Here is a 22,189-nt window from a genome sequence, read left to right as displayed (position 1 = left end):
AACATTTCTTCTTTGCTTCTCTCACCAAGCTTTATTTACTGTGAGCACTATGTAACACTTTCAGGCTATCGTATCTCTTGGGAGGAGTTCAACAGGACCAATACTCGGGTGACTCATTATTTGCCCAACCTGACTCAAGAGTACAAGGTGACAGGGCTCACTGCGCTCACCACTTACACCATCCAGGTGGCAGCTATGACCTCCAAAGGCCAGGGTCAGCTCTCTTCCTCCACTATCTCCTCCGGTGTACCACCAGGTCAGTAGTTTAATTAACTCTAACATAACAATGGGTCATCTATTCGACTCAACTTTAGCTCTCCCTAGGACTTGAAATGTTTTCTCTTTTCTTTGGTAATGTTTGGGCCACACTACTCACTGAAAGGGTTACAACCAGTTACTTTACTGGCTATAACTCAATAAATTTCTCCTCAGCTATTTCTAAAAGCACAGATGAACTGAATGTTATTCATTTCCTTTAAATCCGTCTCCTCCATCATCTTTCACAGAGTTGCCCGGTCCTCCAACCAATTTAGCCATCTCCAACATTGGTCCTCGCTCTGTCACGCTGCAGTTCAAACCTGGTTATGATGGCAAGACATCCATTTCCCGTTGGCAGGTTGAAGCCCAGGTGAGACGTTTCATATCTATTTTAAAGTAATGAGAACAGTCAGAGTTTCTTTTGCAAGCTGTTTGATGTTTTAATATTGTTGCACAGCTTTTGCAATACCAGCTTAATTGTTTAATTTGTTTAGCTGCTGCTATCACCACTTCCTCTGTATGCATTTCAGATTGGTATAATCGGAGAAAATGAAGAGTGGCTGGTGGTTCATCAGCTGGCTAATGAGCCTGATGCAAGATCACTGGAGGTCCTGGACCTGAACCCCTATACTTTCTACAGGTGAGCACACACACCAACATACATTTGCACAATTGCCATACATATAATAAAGCATCTTGCACACCTACCTATGAATCTGTCACTGATTATCCTAATAGCCTTGTTGTTATTTTCTTCAGATCTCTACTCATAAAAAGAATCTATTCTCCGCTTGTACAATGACCCAATTTCCTTATGGGCATCATTAAAGTTTCATATAATCCAATCTAAAGTAATTTAATATACTCATTTCATGTATCACTAGCATTTCATCACTAAACACCCACCTTAAGATCATTTATCCACGATCAGCTGGTTTTCTTCACCCCAGGTTCCGAATGCGTCAGGTAAACATTGTGGGCACCAGTCCTCCCAGTCAGCCCTCTAGGAAGATCCAAACCCTGCAGGCCCCCCCAGACATCTTCCCTGCCAATGTCACTCTGCGCACAGCCAGTGAGACCAGCCTGTGGCTTCGCTGGGTGGTAAGTTTTCACAGCTCATTGCACAATGGGCCTGAGCCAGACTGTATAAAGTTATTTTTATTAGAATATTATTAGATTTAGATATGCATGTCTGGGTTGTTCCTATTCAGACTTGGACTATTGAAATTTTACGCTGTAGATTTTAGTATGCCTTTGCATGCCTATAAGCTATTTGAAATTGCTGTCTTTTTTGTGCTTCTAGCTGTTATGGTAAAAAATCATCTTGGGAAAGGACCAAATTGGCAAAATGCCCTTGGGATATTAATTGGATGCAACTTCTGTAAGATAAACGTTGTAAAATCTGATTTAAGAAATTAAATTTTTCTCATAAAAATGACTAAAATCCAATTTTTCAAATATTAAAAAAGTTAAACATCAAATGGTAAGTGTATGACAGTTGCTTTCAACTCAAGTGACTCACAAGTATACCTCCTGTTCCAAAACTCAATTTAGATTTCAGCACACTTTTTAATGCCTTCATTGTGTGCCATATTTTGTTCATGGTTGCCTTTTCCTTCTTCTGTAAATCTATTGTCATACTCTGGGGGCCGTTATAATGAATACAGGTGATGGCACTGATGAGGTGTTGGAATGCATGTTGTCCTTGATGATAGCTGCTTTCTGCGTCATCATTTGGCCAATGCATTCTTTTCTACATCTGTCCTTTATCATGTCTGTGCACCAAGGCTTGAGCTATTCCTGCAGCTCCTGTAGGATTAAAAAAGGATGCATGTTACCTAGAATTAACAGCAGAGGGATGTCAGCTGTGTGATATGGCTCTACAAATTAATGACACAGCTCAATGATCGAGGTCCTTTTCAAAAGCTGGGTGTTAAACTGTATTAAACTGTAGTCAAATTTTGTGGTCCGCTTTGTATCCATGGCATGGAAGTCTTGATTTGAATCAAGGCCACATTAATTTAAAAAACCAGCACTTTCATAAACATTAGTGCAGTACATTTATTCATGTCAAGTTGAGTAGAGTAGAGAAGAGGGCACAGTGCTACGGTACTTTTCTTCACATAAAATACATCACAAAAACATGAGAAGTGTTTCTCATGATGCTAGACAGTTGCTTCACATAAAAACCTCTTAAAAACATAAAAGAGACATGAGACTATACATTTGACATTGACAGCACAAAGGCTTAAAAAGAAACTGTAAGAATTAAAGTGCAAAAGTGCTAAGTGTATTTATTGCACCATCCTCTATTGCACTAAGATTTAGCATTACAGTTCAGAAGCTTGATGGAGGCTGGAACAAACGATAGCTTCAAGCCGTTTGATTTGCACTTTGGCACACAGAGTCTTTGCTCATTCATCATGCTCACTTACGAGCTTGTGTCAGTATTAAATACTGTATAAAGAATGCATAAAACAAGTATGTCTAGTTTTCAAGTCAGACTCGCTGAGTGACTCTTTTAAGTGGCCGCAAACACCCTCAAATTACACTTGTGATGGCACAACAGTTAATTAAAACATTAATGTGCTAAAAATCATTCAAAGCTATATTTATGCTTTGCATAGCAAGCATAGCAACGGTGCTTTTGATTGATTTTCAAGCACTGCTTAAATACAAATATATGAATAATAGGTTTATATCATTATTGATTTAACAGATATAGTGAATGTGATGTTATTTTTATACAGTGGAGTATTACTGTGTTTTAGAATAGCCACTTGATGCAGTGCTAAGTGCTGAGAGGGTTCAGCCTCACTTCCCATATTGCTTCTTACCGTTACTGACAGTACCTCTCAGCTGTTCTGAAATCACTGTAAAGTACGGCCTCTCATGGCTTATTGCTTCATTATGCACTCAGTTATGATGCCATTTAAATTGATCTTGCTAGAACTGGGGGTATAAAAACAAAACAAAAAAAATCCTCTTAGCCTCTTCCAGAGTGGGAGTACAATGGGAATCCAGATCTCGTTGGCTACCGGGTCCAGTACTCTAAAGCCGGATCTAAAGGCGGCGTGCTTTCACATGTCATCGTGGACCGGCTGGAGAGGGAGTTCACTATCGAGGACCTGGAGGAGTGGATGGAGTATGAGGTCAGAGTTCAGGCCATCAATGGTATTGGCTCAGGGCCATGGAGCCAGCCAGTCCATGGCAGGACCAGGGAGTCTGGTAAGGAAGGAAATATATTCATACGCATGCCAATACATGCTTAGTTACACAGGTGGGCTTTGTATTTTAAACTCCGGCCTCTACCTCTTGCTTTAGTGCCTTCCAGCGGTCCCACCAATGTCTCAGCCTTCGCCACCACTTCCAGCAGCATCTTGGTGCGCTGGGGGGAAGTCTCAGAGACTGATCGCAATGGACTCATCCTCGGGTACAAGGTCAGCAGTCAACAATCACACCGCAAGAGTGATTTGCATTTCAGAATTCAAGTAGTATAAAGCAAGATTGTCCACATTAAGCAGGTTATGGGGCTGTATGGCTGTAGAGTAAGATAATCAGCATAAAAACATCTTCCTGTTACTAATTTCAACATCACCTCAAAAGCTATAGAACTGTTAAACCTTAGTGACCCCTGTCCTTTGTGTATATCAGGTAGTGTATAAAGAGAAGGACTCAGACACAGCTCCCAATTTTTGGACAGTGGAGGGCAACACCAGCCACAGTGTCCAGCTGAGCGGTCTGGGAAAGTACGTCCTGTATGAGATCCAGGTCCTGGCCTTCACACGTATAGGGGACGGAAGGAGCAGCTCGCCACCCATTCTCGAGAGGACCCTGGATGATGGTAAACAGCAAAAACATTGAAAACTCTCACTGTGAAGGTTTATATCTCACCAAGCTATTTAATCCAGTTGTTATCTTTGAAATTGAATTTTTCTCTAAACAAATTAAAATAATATATCACTGTGCTGAGATAATTTCACATGTCGCTAATCAATTTGTTTTGAGAATTCTGTTGCTTATGGTATTTTTTTTTTTTGCAAATTATTATCTTATTACTCTTATAAGGAACATGTGGAGAAGATATGTTTATCTTGTTTTGATGGTGAATGGTGAACCTGAACTTTAAAATGGATATGATTACTTTTTTTATCACATGGCTTATGTCACACATAGTACTCTTGCTGGATTTTTAAATTTTGGTGATTGTATGTGTGATAGTGCCAGGCCCTCCAGTTGGCATCCTGTTCCCCGAAGTGAGAACCACCTCAGTCCGGCTCATCTGGCAACCTCCTGCACAACCAAATGGCATTATCCTGGGTGAGTTTTCAATGTACAGACAATGTTCTTAGATATTAATATGAGATGTAGTTTGCTATATGTGTGCTGGTCAAAGAGAATAATTCAATTTCTCCAAAAACTAATGTTTTATTTTATAGTTCTGTTGAATTGTTCTCTTTGCTCCATCATTTTTATGCATGACTTTATCTTCATACAAGTTTGTGCTCTTAGCCTATCAGATCACATACAGAAGAAACTCCTCAAATAGTAACGCAGCCACAGTGGATGTGCTGAGCCCCAGCGCGAGACAATACACAGCAGCCGGACTGAAACCAGAAATGGTTTATGTATTCCGACTCACTGCTCAAACAAGAAAGGGTTGGGGCGAGGCTGCAGAGGCCTTGGTAGTCACAACAGAAAAGAGAGGTAAGAGTAAAATACTGTAGCTAAAATGTATTATTTAGATTATTCACCTCTAAATATTAAGTTTGAGAGTTATCATGCGTGTGTGTGTGTGTGTGTGCACGCGCATTTGCCCTTCAGCCCGACCCCAACCCACGAGCCGTCCCACAGTGCCTCAAGAAGAAGTCCAGGCTCGCAAAGTGCTGTTGTCATGGGAACCAGGCAGCGACGGCCTGTCCCCAGTCCGTTACTATACAGTCCAGTACAGAGAGCTGCCAGACAGCAACTGGACGGTCCACTCTGCATCGGTCAGCCATGAGACACACTCTTATATAGTGGACAGGTATATTAAAGTCCACTTCTATTGCACATACTGTCAGCATTTTTTATCATTGGGAAGTCAGAAAACAGACAATGAGTTGCATTTTTTTGTGTGTGTCTTTAAAGGTTAAAGCCCTTCACTTCTTACCAGTTTCGTATTAAAGCCACCAATGATATTGGAGACAGTGAATACAGTCAGGAGAGTGAGGCCATCACTACACTACAGGATGGTAAGAAATTGTGTTCATTGTAATTAGATATTGACCAAACTAGAGCTGTAACGATTAGTCAATCAAAAGAAAATGAATTGGTAACTATGCTGATAATTGATTAATTGTCATTTTTCAAGCAAAAATGGCAAACATTTGATGGTTCCAGGAACTCATATGTGAGAATTTGCAGTTTTTCTTGGTTTTGCATCTTAGTTAATAGAATATTTTTTGGTTTTTAAGTATTGGTCAGACAAAAAAAGACATCTGATGATGTCACCTTGTGCTCTAGCATACGTTTGTCACTGTTTTCTGATGATTTATAGACCAAACAATTAATCGATTAATCAAGAAGATAATTGGCTGATTAATCGATAAGGAAAATTATCGTTAGTCGCGGCCCTAGACCAAGTAATTATGTGTCGATTTTCTGTGGAGTTGTACTGTACACAAAGACTTTTGTAATTGTATGAACATGCCTTTATACCCATATTTTGACTTTGGATTTTCATAGTGAATGCTTTATGTCAACAGGCCTTGTGTTTACTCTTCAGCTGTTCCCTACCAGACTGTTTGAATTATATATCACTCTCCTCTGCTGTGTTGGTTTGCGAACATCTTTTTTTCCTTATCTTCTTATCTTTTAGCCCCAGACAAAGCCCCAACAATACTGTCGGTTACACCTCACACTACCACCTCTGTACTGGTCCGCTGGCAGGTACGCTGTTGAACTACTTGGCATTGTGTTTATGATGGGAAGAATAATTCATGACAGTGACATTTAACCCATAAGAACCCAAACCCATTTCTCCTTAAAGGAAAATTATGGGGACTATAAAACAGACCAAATGGACCACAAGGAACACATTTCTGAATTTTTTTTGAAATTCTACCTTCAGTGTCAAAGATCTGTAATGTAACATATATGTCATAACGATATTTCCCTAACTTGTTTTATATCAATGTGTTCAAGAAATGTGGTTAGAACAGGTTAAATGTAATACAGGACATCTTATTAAAGCATCAGAATTGTTAAATGGGTTGAAACCTACCTTAAGTAACAAAAAACAAGCTTTTTAAAATTAGCTAGTTCTGTCACATTTGCTGACCAGGCACACTGCCATTTTGGAAGTGATGTCATGAGTACACAGATTCACACATTGTCACATGACTGCAACAGGATGTTCAGTAGATATCACTTAGGGACTTCATGAGTTAAAATCAAGGATAAAGCTGTATAAGGAATTTTCCAGAACATGTAAAGGGTTGGTGTCACCACAGGTTCTTATGGGTTAAGTGAGATTGTGTTGTACATTTGTTAAATATTGGATATTAAGCAGAATTCTTCTCCTCCTAGCCTCCCTCTGAGGATCACATAAATGGAGTCCTGTTAGGGTTCAGGGTCAGGTACCGAGAGTTACACTATGACCGGATACGCAGCTTCACTGTCCGCACAGTTAACAGCGCATCTGCCAATTGGGCTGATCTCACTGGTGAGTTTTTACTGCTTACCCATCCATTACTTCTGCTTATATTCAGAAAGTGATGCTATCTTGAGTCTTAAATGTATCAACCATTGTTTGTTTTTGCATCCAAGTTTTGCTTTGATGCTATCAGTGTAGGTCTGCAGTGTGTTTTGCTAAATAATAAGTCTGCTAATATTCCCACTCTTTCCTGATCCTGTGAACCTTCCTCATTTTCCTGACTCTGCCCCATCTTCTATCCAAACTCCAGCTCCTTACAGCGTCAGGAACTTGAGTGAATCCTCTCTCACCCAATATGAACTGGATAGTAAGTTTTAAATCCCCCTTTATGATTCTCTTCTACCACTCTCCATCTGTTTGCACATCATCTGATATATTTTGTTTCCACAAAATATGCCATTTGTATAATAAATTACAGCATATGTGTGTTCGTCATCCTCCCACTCAGCTGTACCCGCTGAGGGACCTCTGCTGATTCTTATGATGTGTATATGACTTTAATCTCTCCAAGCCACCACGTCATTATTTCAGTGTGTTTTATTTCTTTTTCATCACTGACAAATCTTCCCAGTGTCCCCACAACAACCCCATCTTTTCATCAGTTTGCCATATAATTCCACCCCTCCGTCTTTTTGTTCAATTAGTGATGCCGTCTTGCCACAAGCGTCACTATGACTGTGTGTCTCTTAGGAGTAACTTATTTTTGCTCTTTTATCTTAACTGTTCTATTATAATGCTGCTATGGTTAATCTCCTTGCAGATTTGAGTAAACACAAACGCTACGAGATCCGTCTCAGTGTGTATAACGCAGTGGGGGAGGGTCCTAGCAGCGCACCACAGGAAGTTTTTGTTGGAGAGGCTGGTATGTTTCTTCTTTCGCTGTGCAGCATCTGTGTTTGTCCACTTAGCTTTTATCTTTATACCTGTAATATTTAACAAGTTATGTGTAACATAATAAAATGTGATTATTTTTATTTACATTCTGCCCCTTTAGTTCCAACAGCTCCACCCCAAAATGTGGTGGTCCAGTCCTCAACAGCCACACAGCTGGATGTCACATGGGACCCTCCTCCTCTGGATGCTCAGAACGGGGACATACAGGGTTACAAGGTATCAATAATGTGTCTTTCTGTGTGTTACTGCAAATATGGCAAACTTACATCATGCCTGTTTCAGTTTTATATTTTTATTGTGGGAAAAAAGCTATGAATTCTGCATCCTGAACTCTTTTATTCTGTTTATAGATCTATTTCTGGGAGTTTCAGCTCCAGAATGAGACGGAGCGCTTGCGTACTCTGTTCCTGCCAGAGCTTGGGGTGAAGCTTAAAAACCTGACAGGTTATACCACCTACATGATCAGTGTGGCAGCCTTCAATGCTGCAGGGGATGGACCCCGCTCCCTGCCCACCAGAGGGCGCACTCAGCAAGCAGGTGAGTTACACTAAATCCAGATGTGGATAGAGAGATTATAGTGATAGTTCAAAAGGCCAGTGGCAGTTGGCTTGAAACAAGGAACTCTGTCTGCTGTGTTGTTCAAGGCCAACACCATGAAGCATTTCAAAGCCTCGGTGTCTTTATTTCATTATGCCTCCCTGCCTCTTCTATCTCTCTGCCATCTGTGCATTGATGCTTTTTCTCATTATTTAACCATATTGTTTATGATACTCAAGTGCTTTCATAGAGCACTATCTCAAGGTTAGTCCACCCTTCATTTACAAAAGGTGCCTACAAAGGAATAGATGATGAGTCACTGTTAAACAAAACTGCAAGTTCCAATTGAAGTACTACAGCTTTAAGACAAATAATGTAAAACCCACTTGTCCTATTCACCAAGAAATAGAGAATTTTCACTAAAGAGTCTAGTTTCCTCCTGTGAGATATAGCATAAGAGATCCGAGTCTTCTTGGCACCTCCTCCAGGACAAGCCACGGGGGTGAAAGCCTAATGACAGCGGAGGAGCAATGAATACAGAGTGCGGGGGACACATGTAGATTAGTTTTTTGGCCACAGCTGCACAAAGACGTCTGTGTTTACCAGCTAGCAAGAGTCCCTCCTCTGCGGTTTCAGCATAAAAATGGTTTACAGTATAAATTTCTCTTGTCTGTTCCGCCCCCTTAAAGGCTGTGACATTGGTGAGGGGTACAAAGTGCTGAGAACTTAAAAACACAGGCAGGAATTTTGGCTCACTGCACCACAGGGTACTGGGAAGAGAGCCAACACAAGCTTTTGTGAATTTTATGCAGAATTGTGGCTAAATCCCGACACTTAGCTGGATCTGGGTTGGGTCAGCAGGCAGAATTCTCACAGCTCTTGTTCAAGGTCACAGAATGATTTAGCACACTCTTGTACTTCCAGTTTCTTTTTTTAAAAATTTGCTTAAACAATCATACGTTTTTTTTTTGTTTTGTTTTGGGTTTTTTTCATGACATCATGACAGACTTACAGATTTCATCTCAGTCTGGATAGACTATTTTTACTTGCACATAACAGTTTAGTGTTCCTACTCTGATAATGAACAATGAGACCTCTGTGATTTTTAATCTCCCAGTATGCCTGTTTCAGTCATCTAGAATAATGTGATTTTTTTAAATGAATATATCAAATTGTCTGTTGTAGACTATGAGCACTACCTTTGGATTTCTCTCTGCTACAATGCTATTTTTGTTGTAACACTTTGAAAATGTGCTAAATTAGTATGGCATTTTACAAAGAGAAATGTCAAGAATTAAATATATTATGTGTGTGTGTGTGTGTGTTTGTGTGTGTGTGTACTGCATGATGGCATTTCTAGGTCACAGTACTAAGCATTAACACTGTATTTATTCTCAGTCCTATGAAGAGATCCAACTGTCATCCCTCTTTTCCCCTTTCTCCACCAAAAGCGCCCAGTGCTCCCAGCTTCATCCACTTCAGTGAGCTGACCACCACTTCAGTCAACGTGTCCTGGGGAGAGCCCAAGCAGGCCAACGGCATCATTGAGGGCTACCGCCTGGTTTATGAGCCCTGCACTCCTGTCGATGGTGAGAAACTCTGCCTGGAGCCTAATAACTCTGCCATGTCTTGACATTCCTCAGCTGGCTTTCTCAGTGATTTACAACCTCTTGCCTAGTTACCATATTCTTTTTAACTCACGCTGCTTAAGCTCATACTACTAATCTGTTACAGATGACTATAGGACCTGCAGTAACATATCGTATGGCTAATAAAATATGCTGGAATGTTCTAGTAAAACTTTGCACAGCTCTCTCTCTCACTGAGAGAAAAATAGGCTAATAGCTGGCTAAGTGTGGTTGCCTGGACCTGATTGTCAAGTAATTGGGAATAGTGGTGGAATGCCAAACAGAGGCTGCTGTGGTCCCTCAGCTGTCCACTAATGGACTCAGAATAAAGGAATACCAGTTGGTCTATTATAAAAAAAGGTCCTGGTGTCTTTCACTATCTGGATATCTCTATATCTGCTGGAATAATAGGCCTTTTCTGTTATGTATGCAAAGATGTGCATGTCTCTGATAGTCTGTCCGTCTAGTTATCTAACTCTCTGTGGTTGTGAATCTGTCTACGTGCCTCTGTGTTTCTGTTTATTTGCATAAAGCTTGGCTATGTGTCGCTTGTAGAAAACAGCATCTAGAGTCTTAGTGTTTCCTGTACAGACTCCTCTCCTCGCACTCCAGGTGTCAGTAAGATAGTGACAGTAGATGTGAAGGGCAGCGCTCCCCTGTGGATGAAGATCAAAGACCTGGCTGATGGTGTCACCTATAACTTCCGCATCCGGGCCAAAACGCTCACTTATGGCCCCGAGGTGGAGGCCAATATTACCACTGGGCCTGGAGAAGGTGGGCCTGTCTAGAGCTCTAAAGCTGTTCATTTCAATAATATAACACTTGGACCGAGTTGCCTCTCTGACAGAATCCACGGTTTCCTTACTATCCACCTTTATTGTCTTCCAAAGGAGCCCCAGGCCCTCCTGGAGAACCCTTTATTTCTCGTTATGGCACTGCCCTCACACTGCACTGGGCCAGTGGTGATCAAGGTCGTGCACCCATCACACGATACGTCATTGAGGCCAGACCTTCTGGTGAGCCAAATACATGAACTATTTTTGGGTTCCAATAACTTCCTAACAGCTTCCTACATGATGATTACAGCTGTGATTACTATATTTATGTTTTTTATTATCTTGTCTTCAGATGAAGGATTGTGGGATATCCTTATCAAAGACATTCCTAAAGAAGTGACATCATACACACTTAACCTGGACATGCTCCGAGAAGGGGTCACCTATGACTTTCGAGTAATTGCGGTCAACGACTATGGATATGGGTCTCCCAGTGCCCCCTCCCCCTCCATATCAGGTTGATTATACTTTAAAATGAAGATTTAATGCATCATTATGTTAATTATGTTACACATGTTTTGTTCAGGTACTAACATATTATCTGTTGTGCTCAGCCCAGAAAGTGTCACCGTTCTATGAGGAGTGGTGGTTCCTGGTGGTGATCGCTCTGGTGGGGCTCATCTTCATTCTCCTCCTTGTTTTCATCCTCATCATCCGAGGCCAGAGTAAAAAATACACCAAAAAAGCAGATTCAGGTAGGAAAGTGAACCGTCTGCTAAACCCACTGCTAATGTCTCAGTTTTTCCATCTGTTTCTGCAACTTTAGCTATCGACTAGAATTTGTCTTCCCCTCGTACAGCTCTGCTGAGAATTGCAATTTAATGATTGCACAAGGAAGTTTATTTTGTGAAAAAGGAAAGTATGAAGGCTCAGACAATTAGACACATTTCTTACATTTCCTTACATTGTTTGCTTGACAGGGGAGAGATGAGAGTAAAGGTTGCCAATGAAACAGCTGAAATAGGCAGTTGAATAAACATTATTGTTCATGTTTAACTGCGGTGAGGATCAATACTGGGATTAATGACTTGGCAGTGCTTTAATGCTCAGATCATTAGTCAGGCTGAGAGTAATTATATAACTACACCACAAGTGGCTCTCACACCACTGTATCCAGAAGCCAATTTGGGATAATTGTGAATTATCCCAGGTGACACCCCTGTTCCCAGAAACCCTTTGTCAAGGTTTTTGTCTTGAGAAGCAAAGACATGAGGCAGGAAGTTAATCAATATTAGTAGTCGTATTGTTAATACCTCACATTGTGGTTGGTTGGCAAGTAATCTAATGTAGTGATAATTATTTAGACATGGTCCGGTTACTCAGTAGTCGCTGGTAGTAAAGATGTGGTGAGAAGGGACAGAGGGAGATTGGGGGGAAAAGTGAAGGGTCATGTCAAGCCCTCTTAAAGTCCTGTACCAGTTTTTTTTAGCTTAGTCAGCGTTTAGCATGATGCCAGGGTTACCAGGGTCAGTAAACAGACCAGTACAGACGTGGCCTGTGTTTTTGTGGGGACACAAAGAGAGCTTCTTAGCCCCTCTCAACCCCTCCTCAATTTTCCAAGCCGTGAAGCTGGATTGGCCCACTGCTGGCTGTTTGTTTTACCAGGGGCCAGTACTGGATTGTGGGCCTGGCTGCCTGACTGATGATGATGATCTACAGATGTAGTCAAAAAGCAGCTTTTTGGCTCGTTTTGTACATGTAAATTGAGGAGGATGTGATCAATAATACCTGTATATAAACTGTTTAAAAAAGAACTAAGGGGATGTAAACTTTAACAATATTAAGAGCTGTGCGTAACTACACCGTGACTCTGAAACTGATTGTAGATTTGATTGAGGATTACAAATCACTTATTTCATCCCACAACCCAAACAGTGTCGTCCTCATACCCCTGTCCAGGCAACCACTCCAACTGCACAGCGCTGCCTCTGACCCACGGAGAGATGGTGCGCTTGGACGAGGGACGCTTCCCAGCCCTGGAGCTTAACAACAGACGCCTCTCCGTGAAAAACTCCTTTTGCCGCAAGAACGGCATCTACACACGGTCAGTCACCATCACTGTTAAGTCATACGGTAACAATGAACCCTGGTTTTCAGCTGATCACTGTATTCGTTTCCTGCACGCAATACTGTAGATCAACCCTCCAACTCTCAAATGCATTGTTGTTTCCTTGAGTTTCCTTTTCCAATTCAGTGTGTTACTTGTGATACTGACAGGAATTAATTATGTGGTGTTATGTGTTCCCGTCTTCCCTCACAATAGTCTGTCAGTCTTGAGAGAACAAACTGAGCCTCAAGGAACCCAGCTGCAGATTTGAGCCTCCTTCCGCTCCCGTCGTTGATATTCAGTGTTTGTATGTAGCAACAATTTATATAAGGGGACAGCACAATGCCAGCCAATTAGCATTCATGAGGTTCTGTATGTGCTCTTTGTCTGTCCATCACAGCTTCAGACAAAGGGCGCTTTTGGGTCAGAGCAGGCCATTTTCCTTTGGCCTTCATCCCAGAATTTCTCTCGAGTGCAGTGCTGTTAGAGCTATCTCAACATGAAGTGCAACACCGTCGGTATTAGAACATGTCATTCCACCTGTCAGCAGGACTTTGGCAGGCTGGCTCTTTGGTAATGTTTAGGTAAACACTAGATAAGAGGAATTTCACGAACTCGGCTGCATGAGAAGCAAAAGGAATACCTTGTGGAGAGACGTGGGGCACACATGGTGGCTAGAATGATGGTCACATGGATGTGTTGGGGGGTTGGGGGATCAGAGTCTGTGTCTTGTCACAGCAAATAAAAAGAAAGACAAGAAAAGATGTTGAATTGGACATTGGTGGAACATTATGATGGAGTGTGCAAGAAGGGGTGCATTAAGGGCAGGGGAATCTGGACTGTTTTCTCCTTGACCAAGGAGGCCAAGAAGGGGATCAAAGTGTCTTGTGCTGCTCCCTCTCTTTGAAGCGCTTCAATCTGGTACAGTACTCTTTGCTAATGATCTGTGGACTAAGGAGGATGAGTGGGAGGGCTCCCTATGGGATATTTGAAAGGGTGAGGGATGAATTAGACAGATAAGGCAAGGGGAAAATACAGTCCTCCTAAATAATTCAAAGCTCACTGGCAGTATTTTGGAGTGTGATCGGTAGCAGAATCCTCCGCCCCTCCCCTACGCTCACGTGGTCTCATCTGTTTAATGTCTGACTCTACCTTGTCTGAATTCTAAGTAGATCTTCTTTTTTTTTTTTTTTTTCACAATCCGCCCCCTCACGTCATCCCCTTTAACTCAGACGAGATGTCCCTTTGTTGTGTCAACCCTTTCACGGCCGTTGTCATGTTGTGTCTTCTAAGCTTCCTGACGTTCCCAGTGATTTAGCTCCCGCATATTATCTCAGTACATTTTTTTTTTTTTTTTTACTATTTGAGAGGTCGTCAAGGTTTTGCCCTTTATGCCTTAATATTAAACTTGACATCACAGCATTTTATGCTTGTCTGCTCTGCCCCCACATACACCATTTTCCATTTCAGATCATTTAAACATTTACTTTCATGCCATTCCTAGTTTATGCAAATCGCTAGTGTTTTTTTTTTCCTGAAATCAACTGAGCAAACTCTTTTCCTAATACTGTGTTAGCTTGAGTTACATACTGAGCCCGTTGATGTAGCTCAGTGATGACCGTCCGATTCAATCTCAGCAGACCTTGAACGCAGCAGCAGTCATTACTGCAGAGGAAGAAAAGTAATTGTCTGCACAGATATTTCTCTCTGCTTCACTTTATGGACTTAATGACTGGAACAAAAAGAAGTGAAGGGTCTTTTTTACTTGACCTGAACTCATAAAAGAACTTTATAATACTTTGCCGAGCTCAGGGCCATGCTTAGTTACACAGCTTTTCTGCAGGAGGTCTAAATCTCCAGCTGACCCTGTACAGTCATTCAGCTCTAATCAGCACAAAGAATCCTTTCATGAACATGCTCATACGTTTTTTTTGTACAGGATCCTGTTTGTCCATCTCATGACAGTTGAGGTGAGAGTTGAATTCATGCAGAACTCACCTCCTACCAATGCTCCTACAGTCACTTTGCAAAGATCAGTCAAGTCAATTTATAGACTTTTTCCTGCAGATTATATCAGTGGCTTCCAGGAATGCACAACACATTCAGTACTTGTCTAAACTAAATCATTTTCATTTTCATAATCAATGAGTCTGCACTGAATCTGTGTATGTTGATCCTACTGTGGGAGGACGTTTTGTGAAGTTTTTTTCATTTTTAGAACTATAGTTTGGAGCCTTTCATTACTCATCTGAGTGGTGTCAATCACAGGAATGACGGGGCTTTTTATGTTTACTCAAACATGTTCTGAAAGAAGAGAGGGCTCTAGAAAATGTGTTTGAGTTTCCCAAAGGGAAAGATGATGATGATGAAATGAAACTCTTTTCTTACATAACCATGAGCTGTCTCTGTCTCTCACTGTCTGTTTTGCTTTCAATCTCACTCACACACTCATTCTCTCTTTCTCTCTCCTCTTTTCCTCCATCTGTCCAGGTCACCACCAAGACCTAGTCCTGGAAGTCTCCACTACTCAGATGAGGATGTCAGCACTAAGTATAATGACCTGATCCCTGCCGAGAGCAGCAGTCTGACCGAGAAACCCTCTGAGATATCTGACTCTCAGGTAAGCAGTGACCCTGGCTTGCAGCCTATGTCCACTCTATGTCTGGAATAGGCAATGAACTTAGATTAAAAAGTAAAATTCAACTGTTTGAATTTCTCAAAGTGACAGAATCCTCCAGGGAAAAGTCATAACCTTTCCAAACTCAAAGAGTACTTGTCTTCTTTCACTTTATTTTACTTCTGTCACATTCACAGCATATCCTCTTGATAACCTCTATTTTTTTCCTCATAGTCACTGCTTTGTTATATGCAAAAATTAGATAGCTGTCTAATTATGAATTTCTGTGAATAAATTAATGACAGCCAGCAAGCTAATCTGTCTCAAGTGGATCACCTTGAAATTAAATATCCTCTGTTAGTGCAGGCCAGTCATGGCTGACATCTCCAGATGTGAGGTTTAATACTGATGTCTCCCATGAGAAGGAAGAATAGGGACGATTCTCATGTCTCGAGTGTCTCAAAATATCTTCACAACTAATTAATTTTCCTCAAACAGGAAATGTCGTGTTAATATGGGCTGCTGGGTTCTAGATGGTTGTGTCATTATCTCAGCGGCTCACTGTATGTGTGATTGTGTGTGTGTGTGTGTGTGGAATAAGGAGGTCCAGCAGCGAGACAGGGAGGTTAGAAGTGATGAGGGACGATGGTTACGAAAAGCAGAAAAGCCGTTTGCAGCAGATTGTGAACATCTGTCTTCCCACACCACCCCGGGTCTCCCCGGCCAATTTATCTGGTACCTGCACAATCAAAACATTGTTCAACCCAGTTTGAACAAACCCTGCTCTCCCGGGAGACACAAACTGGTGTTATTCTTTTCCTCTGCAAAGCCTCCCACTATTTACCTGCCACTTGTGCAAATAAATGGTGCTTCGACATCTGTTAAGCTGTAGTGCAACAGAAGAGTAGATGGGCAGGTACTTGTCAGGCACACCAATGTGCCAAGAGCGTAATGTTTTCTCTGAGAGTAATTTGCTCTTGTTTTTTCTTTTTTTTACCTGTTTGTATTTCTCAGCCCAAACATTGTGCTAGGACACAATGAGGTGACAAGATTTGTCCACATAAACATTTGTAACTTACAAGACTGATGACTTATTACATGCAATTGAATCCTGTAAACGCTGCCTTTGTCCAATTCTAGGACACTCTTGTGTACGCTTATCACATCTGTGCTCCAAAGAGTTATGGGTGAGCTCCTATGTGTGAAAAATGCCAAATAGAAGTGATTATCTGCCCCGTAGAATTGCACATGGTTTAATAGATTTCCAGTTGTCTCTCAGTAGATATTTCCTAGTGTTATGACTCAGTATTGTGTGGTTAGAATTAGCCTTTGAGATTTGACAGCATAAAAATATAGCTGTCATTATTCTCTGTAGTAAATGTGTTAAATGTACGTTTTTGTTTTTCACTACACAGTATTTTGTAACTATTAGTGTTTTCTTACTCACAGGGCAGCGACAGCGAATATGAGATGGATCAAAGCCGGCAGAAGACCCACTCCTTTGTCAACCACTACATCAGCGATCCCACCTACTACAACTCCTGGCGGCGGCAGCAGAAGGGCGTCTCTCGTCCACCGGCGTATGGCTACTCCCAGCCCGAGCCCCTGGTGGAACAGGAGTCACGGCAGCACCCGCCACCCGTGCCCCCTCTGCCCCCTCTCCTCCCCCAGAGTGCCCCATCACCACAGCCCCAGTGCCAGGGCCAGGGCACTCTGTTCAGGCCTAAGGGAAGCCGGACTCCCACCCCCTCCCTGCTGTCCTCCGAACCCCCGAGCCAGCACAGCACCCTCTACCGGCCCCCGAGCAGCCTGGGCTGTGCCGCTCAGGCACCTACCGCGGGCTTCTCCTCTTTCGTTTGACACACAGCTCTCCTTCCAATAACAACAGGACCCTGAGGACGAGTCTTTGAGTTTGTTGTTGTTGGTTTTTTGTTGGTCTTTTTTTTTTTTTTGATCTTTTTTTTAAATTATTTTTCTGTCTTACTGACAGAGTTGTTGCTCAATATTAAGCATTGAAGGCATCTTGAATAGCGCTTTCTCCTCTGTGAAGAGTGTGTGTGTGTATGACTGTGTGTGCTGCGAGTATGGTTGGTTAATCCATGTGATATGTATTCTATGAAAAAGACAATCATTTGAAAGTTTTTATGCGTTGCTTGAGTAAATTTATTTGAAGGAATGACCATGTAAACAAGGGAGAACAGAACCTGAGGTTCTGAAAAAAGAAATCCTTGTTTTAAAAAAAACACTGTATTATTGTTTAATATGAGAGCTTTATGGGAAAACAACCACCTTAGAACCATATAGAGTATGGACCACTTGGCTTGCTGATATTGGACAGTGGAAAAAGCAACTCTGATGGAGAAATGTGATGTTTGAAAAAAGGACAAACTGATAGTAAGAAATGGACTCTGACCTGGAGAGAGGCACCAGTGGTCACCGTGGCCGCCGGCTGCCTTTGACTTTCTCACTCTGCCTAATCATTGTTGGAACTGCATTATGTGTTTACTATATGTACTTGTCTCATATTGTTTACCAGATATTTATATCAATCAGCTTAAAGCTCAACATTTTCAGAACATCACTAGTGACAATGTTATGAATCACATTAAAGCATTGTGGCACCTTTATAGTAGTCTGGGGAATGTGTTGATTGTGTGCTGGTACAGTAGATATACAAGCTAAGACAACTTTTTATAATATGCATCCATTTGCTTTTATGTTATCCACAGAACACAACTTAGGACCAAAAGCACAAATCTTCTTGGTTCAACTTATACCCTCACAGCTGTATCAAACATAATGCTTGCACTGGCTGTCAAAGAACTTCAAGATTAACTCACTTTGATCAGCTTGATAAGTCATTAAGAACATTAGTAAAATGCTGATTTTCACAACAGTAACCAAACTGAAAGCTATCATTTTCAAGAATGCTAAATATTTTGAAGAATGGGTTCCTGTGACAACATTACTGGAAAGACGACATGGAATTGTTCACTTACTTTTTAATAAAAAAAAAAAAAAAGCTGATATGTATTTCACAAACTGAAGTAGGAGTCAGCTTAATTGTATGAATCTATGCTTATTTAACAAGCTTTATTTAATAATGGACATCAACAGTACACAGGAGTTGTGCGTGAACTTCATCACCAAGGACTGTCATGTGAGGTTCTATGTGTTCAACATAATATACTACAGTAAAACTGTTGTGTTACAGTGTAACATGGCACTGGTATGATGACTGAAAACGTGTTTTATGCTCACAGTGCATACGTATACATATGTTATGATATGAGATGTTTTCTACAACACTTTTGGACATGTTGTTTCTTTACAAAAGTTGAATGGGGGCATTGCTGTGCTGGATTTGGATCCATAGTGTATAAACATAGACAGTCTGTCTTTGAGCTCCAAAATAACATCTGTCAAATTCCCAATGTGAACATCACTGTATACATCATGAAGGAAACATTATGGACCTATTCATGATAGCTCTCTAAAATAAATTATTCTATTTTGTAATGTTTTTTCTTCATGCCTCATCTGAATATAATGGAATATTATACAGAACAATACATAATGGGAAATAAGGCAGATGATATATATGGTAATTTTAACATAATGGGAGATCTTGATAAAGCTTTGAAATAGTGCCATACATACAGGTTTTTAAAGAAATCATGCCAGAGCCTGCAGACAACTATTTTACATAGAGAATCCTAAATAGACCTATTAGCATGGTCTGGAAAACAAAGTGATTATATGTGACACTTGATCCTTCAGTGCAGAAATGACCTGACTCTCTCAGCCACAACAGAGACATAATTGGGATGCATAAGAGCATGAGTTACATGGTAGAAATTGAAGAAGAACCTGATCCGGTGCAAGCATGCTGAAAAGCTGGGGGAGGGTGGGAGAGTGTGCCTGGCTAATCTCCTTATTTCAGGCCGGAAAACATTGATCTTAAGCAAGGCAAAAGGGGGGAGGAACAGAGGGATCAGGCTGTAAGGTTTTAAGGAAAAGTAGAAAGTCAAGTCAAGGGTACAGATAGTTGTTACTGGAATATCTTTATTTACCCTCAACAAAATCTCCAACAAAGATTTTTACTTGACAGAATAAATCATGGGGATAGGATAGATTGTGAAATATACTTGGTGTGTTTCCAAAAACTAAACTCTGCTCAGTTTTAAAAACTAAATACCTCACATTGCTTTGTAACATTTCAAAATAATATTTCACACTAAACACTACCATAACTATTGTTCACCTTCTGCCTTTTTCACAGCAAAAAAACATGCGCCGGGCTTCTGTTCACTCTAATTCATTCTCTCACACACACAGATGCACAAACACAGCTTCACATCAACAAATCTGTTACATTTCAGTTCAGTATCTTCTCATGGGACCGACTTACATAGAGCGCGTCCTCATTCTGACTGCGCTTGTTGGAGTTTATCAGAGCGCATTTGCAAAACAGCTAACTCCTATTGACTGGTGTCTCTAAAATTAGGACAAAATAACAATGTGTGATAGAGTAAGGAAATTGGAAGTTACAGCTTTTAAAAAGTTTTGATGAACAAAACATTTTTTTGTCACAATGTAGAAGTCTTCTGCTTTAGAATCACATGGTAATCAACATGCAGTCAGTTAATCTATCCAGGCTTGAGTTTGACAAATGAGAAGGAATTCACCAAAAATGGAAATTCTTTATTGTCTAATTGAAATATTAATTGAAATGAACATTATGCATTGTGACCCCAGTTCTGCAAAACAGACTCTAGTGGTCTCTGTTTCTCCTCTGTGGAGCACCATGCTGAGATTTGCACACACTTGCTTAGTCAGTTGGGACTTTCTGAACATCCTGTTCACCATACACAGTATATGACCACCACAACCCAACCCAGCATCAACAAGTGAAGGTTTTGTGGACTAGCATGGCTAAAAGGTTAAAGGGTACTTATGTGCAAAACATGCAAATGAATGAGAACGAGTACCAGTCACACAGGAGTGAACCTCCATTCCAGGCAGGCTCCTTCAGGACTAAGAAAGAAACTGTTACGTCACACAGCTCTGTCCCTGATCTGCTGGCACCACAGCAACAGCCACACTAAAGGGATACACAACACCAGACTGTTAACTCTGTAAGGCATTGCCAAACCCTCCAGTGTGAAAGTTCTATAAGGTTGAAGGGGCCCCAATCTGCCCAGTCTGGGAGAAAACTCAGCATCTGACCCCCTGAGCACTAAGCAGATGGTGAAACAGGGAGAAGCCAGACAGATTTTCCTGAAGGTCCAAAGTACCAGAATTAAGAATGGACTTTTAGAAAGATTTCAGAACAAAAACTCATAAAAATGGGTAAGCCTAGGATCAAGACACTGTTGCACAAATTTATTCTACTGATGTACCACTGAGGCGAGCTGTCACAGATGCTAACACAGTATACAAAGCTGCAGCACTCCAGTCAGTGAGAGAGGAAGAAAATATACCATCTTTGATTTTATGTGGGCTTTACTGAATCTAATGAAACATTACACACTTAAAGGAAGTCATATTTTTCTCACGTTACGTTCACCTGACTGAGTTCCCTCTTGATAGGATGCTGCTTTACACCAGTGAGTATGCATTTTCAACATTTTTTCATTAGAGAACTGAGCACTGGATGCATGAAATGTGTGCTTATTCAGCACAACAGAAAAAAAAAATCTGATTTGACCAGCTGCATTCAAATGCTAGTTAATATTTATTTCAAGTGTATGTCAGCGATTTTAGAGAGAAGTAGTTGGAATGATTTAAGGCAGTTACTCTATGTCAAAAAAAGTAATACATTAAACTCTAATGCAACTTGATCCTGGACGAAAGGCCACTGCAGTCAAATTCTCATCTTAAAGAGCGCTGCTCTCCCATCAGCTGGGACAGACCGTACTGGGAACGTAGCCAGAGGCAGGAAATAGCTCTTGAATGTGTGTGGTGGACATTCACTCCATACAGCTCACTACATTACAGAAAGAACAGAGATTTTAAAGAGTAGCTTGGGTAGATAGACTTGCAGGACTGACACAACAAAGGGGCTGTAAAGAGAAAAGGTGAATAGTCATTCTATCAAGGTACTGGAGCCAAGTGACATTTGTCCTTTGATAATTATCAACCATTCACACATTCCTTTCAATTGAGCTCAAGGTGAGCATGCACAGCCTTGGGGAGTATCTCAGCTTCCTCCCACTCATTTCCACTGCAAAAGTTCCTCCTCTCAAAAGGGTAATGAATGGTCAACAGGCAGAGGGAAGCTGATCTACCTGGAATACACAAAGTCAAACAAAAGGTTAAGTTCCTCAATAAAATCTTCAGTTAATGATGCCAAACAGGGAGAAATCCATGAAAGCTTTTGGACATCTTTCATAGTGTAATTAATTTAACTGAAAAGGTTAGGTTGTGACTTTAAAAGAAAGGAAGCTGGAAGGAGATGACTAACTTTAAAGGGATTTTTAAACGTCATACTTTTTATTTTAAATGAATCAAATTCATCTTGTATCAATATGATATCTTGCTTTGCCTTATTCTAATTGTCCCAGGCTCATTCTCCACGATTATAGTGCTTAAAGGTTCATAACAGTCTGCTAAAAATGACACATTAACCTTGTTAGTCTTATGATGTGTGGTGTTCATGCACCTCCCCAGAAA

The 22,189-nt window shown here is 41.0% G+C and overlaps 1 protein-coding gene across 5 annotated transcripts in view; it reads left to right on the top strand.

Annotated features, from left to right (window-relative positions):
- sdk2a (sidekick cell adhesion molecule 2a) overlaps window positions 1-18,141 on the top strand; it is a 93,440-nt gene extending 75,299 nt beyond the window's left edge. For 2 of the 5 annotated variants that reach the window (XM_067570481.1, XM_067570483.1), the window contains 25 exons: window positions 65-256; window positions 507-628; window positions 789-898; window positions 1,209-1,359; window positions 3,249-3,486; window positions 3,583-3,698; window positions 3,913-4,102; window positions 4,480-4,578; window positions 4,771-4,965; window positions 5,083-5,284; window positions 5,389-5,492; window positions 6,119-6,189; window positions 6,829-6,964; window positions 7,206-7,262; window positions 7,716-7,817; window positions 7,950-8,065; window positions 8,200-8,386; window positions 9,838-9,975; window positions 10,606-10,788; window positions 10,905-11,030; window positions 11,143-11,307; window positions 11,405-11,545; window positions 12,726-12,894; window positions 15,388-15,517; window positions 16,964-18,141. In XM_067570481.1, the coding sequence (XP_067426582.1) occupies window positions 65-256; window positions 507-628; window positions 789-898; window positions 1,209-1,359; window positions 3,249-3,486; window positions 3,583-3,698; window positions 3,913-4,102; window positions 4,480-4,578; window positions 4,771-4,965; window positions 5,083-5,284; window positions 5,389-5,492; window positions 6,119-6,189; window positions 6,829-6,964; window positions 7,206-7,262; window positions 7,716-7,817; window positions 7,950-8,065; window positions 8,200-8,386; window positions 9,838-9,975; window positions 10,606-10,788; window positions 10,905-11,030; window positions 11,143-11,307; window positions 11,405-11,545; window positions 12,726-12,894; window positions 15,388-15,517; window positions 16,964-17,374 (3,851 nt within the window). In that variant the 3' untranslated portion in view covers window positions 17,375-18,141. The remainder of the gene's footprint in view (window positions 1-64; window positions 257-506; window positions 629-788; window positions 899-1,208; window positions 1,360-3,248; window positions 3,487-3,582; window positions 3,699-3,912; window positions 4,103-4,479; window positions 4,579-4,770; window positions 4,966-5,082; window positions 5,285-5,388; window positions 5,493-6,118; window positions 6,190-6,828; window positions 6,965-7,205; window positions 7,263-7,715; window positions 7,818-7,949; window positions 8,066-8,199; window positions 8,387-9,837; window positions 9,976-10,605; window positions 10,789-10,904; window positions 11,031-11,142; window positions 11,308-11,404; window positions 11,546-12,725; window positions 12,895-15,387; window positions 15,518-16,963) is intronic. The other 3 variants (XM_067570486.1, XM_067570484.1, XM_067570485.1) reach the window with 3 other exon arrangements.
- The last annotated feature ends 4,048 nt before the right edge of the window (window positions 18,142-22,189 follow it).

Source organism: Thunnus thynnus, chromosome 17, assembly GCF_963924715.1.
Source record: "Thunnus thynnus chromosome 17, fThuThy2.1, whole genome shotgun sequence".
NCBI lineage: Eukaryota > Metazoa > Chordata > Actinopteri > Scombriformes > Scombridae > Thunnus > Thunnus thynnus.
The sequence above is the reverse complement of the archived record's forward strand: the minus strand, read 5'-3'. Positions and strand labels throughout refer to the sequence as shown.